At 38.3% G+C, this 7,924-nt stretch overlaps 1 protein-coding gene across 1 annotated transcript; it reads left to right on the top strand.

Annotated features, from left to right (window-relative positions):
- Positions 1-502: 502 nt before the first annotated feature.
- On the top strand, positions 503-3,689 carry nkx3.3 (NK3 homeobox 3). The gene is made up of 2 exons (XM_047351921.1): positions 503-924; positions 1,449-3,689. The coding sequence occupies exons 1-2, from the start codon at positions 627-629 to the stop codon at positions 1,991-1,993; spliced, it is 843 nt and encodes a 280-aa protein (XP_047207877.1). The 5' UTR covers positions 503-626; the 3' UTR covers positions 1,994-3,689.
- Positions 3,690-7,924: the final 4,235 nt, after the last annotated feature.

Below are 7,924 nucleotides of genomic sequence, written 5' to 3'. Positions count from 1 at the left end.
ACACGGTTTTATATGTGTTAACAGTTTTAAAAACAGGTTTATTTAAAGTTTTTTTAAAGAGACAAAGTGTTTCATGCACTGCATCTTTACGCACGTTTGGTTCATTTTACGCAGTACATTTTTGGGGAATTTTATTTATATTTAGCAAAAACAAATTTCCCAAAACTAGTGTACATCCTCTTCTTTGACGGTCCGCTTCAGTTTTTATCGCAACATTTGAGATGCTCAGCTGGTTCTGCTCATGAAATTTTGTATATTCATGTTTAAATTTTGCCTGAGTTTACATTTGTGAAGTGACTATTGGCATAATTACATTGCAATTAAATTAATAAAATACAACTAAAAGGAACCGAACTCAGTATCATCATTATTTGTTAAATCTAGAATCAGTTTTCTCCTGTGAAAGTTGCACTGAGACCAGGTTGTGAGGGGGCGGTGCTAAGGAGGGAGCAGGAGGAGAAAATAATCAAGCTTTCACTTCAGCTTTTGCTGAGAGCAGTAAAACTCATGGCAGTTCCTTGGACAGACTAATCATTAAGGGACTGGACTCAGTTGACCGCAAACAAATTAAAGTTGCAGAAAATGAAATCAGCGAGAAGGTTTGCTTTTGAGTCGCTGATCTATTGATGCCTCCTCATGAACTGCGGGGCACAGTTTGGACATACGTACTTGTGCTCTCACAGTGCATCATGACATCAAAGTTTTCACCCTTCCTAATCAAAGACATTCTCACCGGCCGGGATGCTTCCCTTGGAAATCCCGGCAACACCGCTGCAGAGGAGCTTTGCGCACTTGCGCGCAATTTACGCATGGGCTTTGATAGCGCCATTCAGAAAAGATTTTCTCCTGGTATACGTGTGTCCGAAAGCCACCGATCCGGCATCTGCGAGGAGGAGGGGAGAGTTGTAACTCAGTTGAGAGAAGGTAAGGTTTTTATGCATTATTTTTTGTAATGTATTTGTTTTATTTATGAGAAATCATTTTTTTAAATCTCACTCATTTAAATTAAGTGTGGTGTTGTACTTTTTTTATTTTGAAAAAATATATACTAAAATTAAGAAAATCCTAAAAGGGGGAAACAGCAAATTACACTATTCGTTTGTCTTATTAAAGGGGTACGCTTATACAATTGTTTGGACTAAACGTCTAAGCAGAAAGAAATTTGTTGATAAAAATATTTATTGTAAAGAGCCCAGTATCTTTTAAATTTCAGCTTATCTTATCTGGTCAAATGTCAATGTTCAATGTTGTAAAACAAAATATCCAAGAAGACACGTAATCGTAAGCGTACTGTGATACTTTTGTTTGTATTTATTATTTAGTTAAATTTTTAGATATTTTTTTTAGTGATCTATATACACCTTTCAGCTTCACAATGCTCCATATATTGGCTTTTTTACCTTTACATAGAAAACGAGCCTGAAATCATTTAACATCATTGTTGTCAGGTGCTGCAGAGCATGCGGGCATGCAGTGTGGGGAGAGAGATAAGCGCCAGAGGAACCAAGTAGATGCAGGAAAGAAGGGGTTCCACCACCACTACCACGGCGAGGAGATGTTCAGCTGTTCCCCAGAGGAGCTCCGCTGCAGGCCGGTTGCGAAGAAGCGCTCCAGAGCGGCCTTCTCCCACGCGCAGGTCCACGAGCTGGAGCGTCGCTTCAGTGTCCAGAGGTACCTCTCTGGACCCGAGCGGGCCGACCTGGCATGCGCCTTGAAGCTCACTGAGACCCAGGTGAAAATCTGGTTCCAGAACCGGAGATACAAAACGAAGCGGCACCAGCTGGCCACAGAGCTGGCAGCGTTGAGCTGCCCAAAGACCGTAGCGGTGAAAGTGCTGGTGAGAAATGAGCAAAAGCATTGGATTCCGGGCAGTGAAGCCCACCTTCCGACGACTGTGCCACTGTACCACGGATATCAGTACCAGTCCTATCTACACCATTACTACCAGCCCTACAGTACTACTGACAGAAGGTCGTATGGAGGCATGTTCTAATGTTTCTTTGTCTTGAAAGTGTCACTTAGTCACGACGATCTGTTGTTTATGCAGACTTTTTCTTTAGTCATGTGGACTTATGTTGAGAAACGTACACAATTCAATTTTAAAGAAAGAAAAAATAAACAGAACAATTCAGATATGATTGCTTTAGATGTTTTTTTTTTTTTTTTTCAAGTTTGACTCTTTCTGTAATATCTCAGAGATTATAGTGGGAGGTCAGAAATCGGAAAGAGTTACGAGTTTTTAGTTGTTGTTGTTAATTTTGCTGTGGGAGGAACTCTTGGATAAATTTGGGAGAGCAGAAAAACGTCACCCCAGAGCTTTTATTTTAACAAACCCTTAATGAATTGATTAAAAAAAGGATGATCAAAGATCATTTCTTCACCGTTTGAACACTGGTGCGAACTATCATAAAAAAAATATTCACTATTTTATTCTTCTAATGTACATTTTTAAGAAATCTTTTCCTATTTGAAGAAAGAAAAAAAAATTCCAATTAAAGTAACTTGTTTTGGGAAGAGCTTGCTAAGATTTAAACCGGGGGTCGCTGGAGTTTCCAGCGTTCATTGAACGAGAGGCGGGTACAACGTGGACTGGTTGCCAGTTCATCCCAGGCCATGGACAAACCACCATACATAGACAGAATCATTCCTGAAGGCAGCTTACAGAGACCTGGCAGTCATGACTGTGAGAGGAAGCCGGAGTACCCAGAGAGAGCTAGAATACTGCAAACTCCATGACCTTTTCCACTGCAAGACAGCAGTGCTAACAGTTGCGCCACAATGCACCCTACCTCAAAATAAATCAGAACAAATAGTGAGTAATCTTAACATGTAATAGATTCTGAAGTTACACCTCAGTTTTTTATTATTGTTTTGCAGTTTCACATGATGATTTTGTGTTCTCGTGTCTGCAGTTCGGTCCTCTGTAAACTACCTTGGTTTAATTCATCTAAGCCTACTGAGTGAGATCATATCTTTATAAATGAGAATGTATTCTTTTACATTTTAAGTTTATTTTAGTTAATCAGTTCAGACTGGGTATGGCATTTTCTGATTTTCTTGTTTTTTTTTCTAAAGTGCAGTCAATTGCAAGATTTTACCACCTCAATCGTGTATCTTGAAGGTTAATGGATTTTTGTGTGTAAGCAAAAGTGTATTGTTGCACACTAAATAATCATTCAGAGTGGATTTTTCCGAGTTCTTTTATTCTTCACAAATGTTGAAGACAGATACAAAGTATCAGTGAACGCTCCCTCCCGCAGCCGTTACAACACTATTGCTGCTGGCCTGCTGCGGTAGGAGAGCCCACTGAATTTAAGACGCCCTCTGTTGGCGAACTGCTGCCACTACATGCTTCTTCCAGCTCTTTGTATCAATAACAGAAATGGAGCCTGATGGACTATTTACATAAAACAGAATTGTTGTATTAAAATAAAACAAACCAACAGGTAGGGGGAATGTAACTATATTTAATCTATTCTGTCACACTATATTGTTTAGTTATTTTCCTTCTTGTGAGTTGAATGAGTCAGAGAGGGTCAATAGACTGTGAAGATGTTACACCATCCAACCTGACTCCCCATGAAGCAAAGCGCACATTAATCATTGGTTTACTGACAGGAATACACCTTCATGTTGAATGAGCTGGCACAATGATTGCCACCGATATGGAAATAAAAACATCACTCCTACTCAAGTGGAAGAGTGCATTCATAGCTCAACCCTGTTGTGTTCAGTAGTGTTGTATACTGTGATGTGCTGTTTCATTAAATTGCTTTGATGTAAAATAGTTACTTCAGTTTATTCTATCGCAACACAGGCTGCTTTGGTATTGATAGTCATAGCATGCTGCAATCTGGTGGCAATCACCACTCTCTGGAATGACTGCACTTTTTCTTTCACCGCTCCCAGTCAGCGATGGCACATGTGTCCAGTCCATGGTTTGCAAAAGGCACTTATGGCTTTCTTTTAATGATAGCAACTTTCTTTCAACTCTTCCACAAAGGCAAGATTAGTGGAGTGAACAACTAATAAAGGTGGCCATCTTTTTTTTAGGGTAGCACTGGACTGGGGTCCAATGTTTATTTTTTTCATCATGTTCTTCATGCTGTGAATGACAATAAACATAACATTTCATAACAAAATAGGTTTTCTTAAAGTGTATTAGAGTAAAAGGAATACAAATGCACATCACACTTTTTAGAGTTTTATTTCTAGAAAGATAATGAAATACTGTATTATTTTCCTTCCACTACAAACTACCTGGTGTTGGTCCATCACATAAATCCCAATGAAATACACTGAAGTTTGTGGTTGTAACTTGACATAATGTGAACACATTTAATGGGTACAAATGATTTTGCAAGCCACTTTATACACAGAGAGAAAGCAAACATTCCTTTGCAGTTTTTGCAGCAGTGGAAATGAAGAGTGTTTTTAGTGACGAGATTTAGTTATTACAGTAATGCAAAGGAGAAATGGATCATGTGGGAGTGCAGTTTGTCAACCTGTCACTAAAGAATTAACTTCAACATGATATTTTGCAACACTTTGCATGCAGACAGAGTTTGTTTTTAGAGGGATCTTAGTCTGCTTTTAAAGGCTTCAGGGCATAGAAGGTCATGGACTGCATCGTTTGACGTTTTACTTTTGCCTGTTCTTTTGGTTAAGTTTAACAATTAATTTCACTCGTTTTAGTTTTAATATTAAGTTAAGTCCGTTTTTGGGCTTAGGGAAACACAAATGCCTCCTCGCAGTGTCCGTTTGCTGTCTCTGAGCACACAAACATAGATGAAACCTTGTCTAAATGGCATCAGAAAGTTTATTTATTTCTCTTTTTTAATGTACTAAACAAAATGCATACAGGTGTTCAGTCTATATAATTTTGCGCAACTACGGTACAAATAATAATGTTTGTAGTTGGAGGCTGGAGGAGTTAGGTAAATGTAACAGGACAATGTGAGTTCCACTAAGCAGATTCACATTTTTTTACTTCCCTTTGTACCTGTGCTTTGTATGTTTATTTTAGCTTTAGCTTTGGTTCTGGCAATAAAATCCAGATCATTACGCTCAAGTAAATATCCCTATACACCTAAAAACAGGCATTATACTATGAACACAGATAATTCCACAGCTTATACCACATTCTAACCTCTTTGTATTGGTTATAAAGCAAGCAGACCCATCCCTCTATAGCAAGAGTCAAAAGAAACACTTTCCCGATGATGCATTACTTTTAAATTGGTTGTTTTTGGTCATGGGATGTGTGCTGAGTGACGTGTGTTGGGACCCACAGCCATGGATACAACATTGAAAACTCCGGTATGGACTTTTCTGAAACTTTCAAAATAAAGTACATTTAACCTACTTCCAGCACAGCCAAGCAAACTGTAACAGTGGAGTTCCCATGATGCCACTGTATGTATAAGAGCACCCCTCTCCAACAAGCCGATCTCTTCTACGCGGGTCACCCAGGGGCCTGGACAGAGAGACACAGCGCGCTAATGTCTCTTTGCTGGCAAACAGACATAATTCTTCAACTGGATCCAAGGGTGTCATACGATCATCGATCATTTGCACTGAGTTAAGTACAAATGAATCAGTGTTCGTGTATCCGGTAGATTCATTCATAAGCGGGATAATTAAGGTACAAGCGTGGCTTGACTTTTCTCTCTGAGATTTACAGAGATTAACTGTTTCTGGAGAGTTCTCTATGACTCCGAGTGGAGCAGCTTCCCGAAGGAGGACAACGGACGCATCACCGTGGTCACCAGTAACTTGCCGTTTGGTCAGCGGACAGCGAGCCGTCCCCACAACAGCTTCGGAGGTTAGCTGAAGCGAACCTTCGTTCAAAGTGGATGTTTCTTCAAACTTCGTTGTCGCCCGGACAACTCCTTCTCAGCACGTTTCATATGAGGTTAGGTTTGGGCAGAGAGAAGTGATTTAGGATGAAATGATCTGAACGTTTTTCATTTTATGAAGTTTGGTTTTATTTGTGTTGAACTCAGCTATCTTGGTGCCAGCAGGCTATCTGCAGCACACATGCTCAGTTTTGTGTTTGTGTGTTTTTAAAGTTAAGACAAACTTTATTTAAAGGGTGATTTTAAACACAGGAGATTGATCATAACGCACCGTCCACGCTTATGCATTTTAACCCTTTTATTAATGGTATTTTAAAGGCGTGTGTTTGATTCTGGTGCTAAGCTATTAGCTTCTTTTGTTAGCTTAAACTGCTAACAGCTAAGAACACGTGCTTGCTGCTAAATAATATTTACCCAGAAAGGTTGTTAGTTTTCAATCCAGTAAATAATGTGTCCTTAAACATTATTTAACTAAACTTGATAGCTAAGTAAACACCATTAAGCCCCATTTCTCCAGAAAGATTTGGCTCTTTTCCTAAATATTTTACCATTTCCTTAATATTTCTTCAAATATTATTTTAATAAATAAAGGCAGCTAATGAGAGACATTGTTCAGAATTAGTCATCCAGAAGGTTGGTATTTTTCAGCAGGTCATTCTTTAAAACATTATTTTATTAAAATAATATTTTATCTGATCTTGCATTGTGAATTGTTGTCTAAACGTTTGCTGATTATTGCCTAAGTTGGTTCCAAGACTAACTTAACTTCATTTCCAGATTCTTCAAGATAATCTTTGGTTCTCAAACATAAACAATACATGGTAATGTTGCATCACTCTTTCGGTCATGATTTTCAGTCATTAATCAACTTGTTTATATTGTACATAACCCATTAGTCTTCCTTATTCTTTAATTCTGCTTGGTAGTTTAGTTGGATTGTTTTAGCATAGTAAAGAGTTTGTTGATTGAAATATGTTTGACTTTGAGTTGACTTATTTTTGTTAATAAATTCTTGTATTTTAAGAAATTGTATGAATTCATTCCATGTGTGTGCAGAGTTTATGCTGTTCAATAATGTCAGAGCTCGTCTCACATCTTTCTATTTAGTCCTAATACCATCGTCTTACTGGGCTGGTATTCACAGGACAACCCTTAACAGACCGAAATATTATTTGATAAAATATTAAAGTATTAATATTAAATACTATATTCAGATTCATAGTCACGACACGTGGAATGTTTTTGGAGTTGAAATACATGAAAGTCTGCAAGTCAAGTGTATTTGACAGATTTTTCTCCATGCATGGCATGTGCTTGTCCTCTGTAATGCCATTATTCAAATGCACTTCTAGGTTATAAACACAACCATCACTTGGTTAATATCAGATAGCACTGACATTGTGAGCATATTTGCATCCAGGAGACTGGCGAGGCTGAAGAACACTTGTCCAGCCTGCATTAAGTAGTTCCTGATGTCCTTTCTGTGCTAAAAAGTAAATCATAATGTGCCGATACTGGCATTCCTAAGTGTTTATCAAGACAAAAGGAAAAAGATTTTCTGTTACTAAGCCAGAAAAATAGAAAAATATCAAGTGTTCATTTAATAACTGTTGATGAATACATTGGTGTTTGTACAACAGAGTTGAGTCACTCCGACATCTCAGTTCAGACATCAGTGATGAATCACCTGAATGTTCCTTGCCTTTTTCTGCATATTTGTTTTTGTTAAACTTCACTTAATCTAATCTGGTAATGGTAAAACGGTGTCATTGTATAACTTGAATTCCTGTTAAGCCGGTTAACTTTCACCACTGTGATTCCATCAGAGGTCACCACCACATCAACACTAACTGTCTCTGCACAGGAATGCGCCTTAGCAAGATGTCCAAAAACATTATTCTTGTCTATAAATGTGTATCGTCCATAAATCTACGTTTTCTGTGTTGTGTGTTATTTTTTGAGCACACTCATGAAGCAGAGGGGGAAAATGGAGATAAACAAAAGCACTGGATAAAATGTTTGTCTGCTCCTTGGAATCCTCAAAGAGGTTGAGTAACTTATACAAC

The sequence above is a fragment of the Girardinichthys multiradiatus genome, chromosome 22 (genome assembly GCF_021462225.1).
Source record: "Girardinichthys multiradiatus isolate DD_20200921_A chromosome 22, DD_fGirMul_XY1, whole genome shotgun sequence".
NCBI lineage: Eukaryota > Metazoa > Chordata > Actinopteri > Cyprinodontiformes > Goodeidae > Girardinichthys > Girardinichthys multiradiatus.
Note: the sequence above shows the minus strand (reverse complement) of the source record. Positions and strands in the feature narration are given on the sequence as shown.

Excerpts from the sequence above, each read along its gene's own strand:
- nkx3.3 (XM_047351921.1), top strand. The coding sequence starts at position 627 with ATGCCTCCTCATGAACTGCGGGGCACAGTTTGGACATACGTACTTGTG. Across the intron at positions 925-1,448 it reads TGTAACTCAGTTGAGAGAAG|GTGCTGCAGAGCATGCGGGC; the intron begins GTAAGGTTTTTA and ends CATTGTTGTCAG.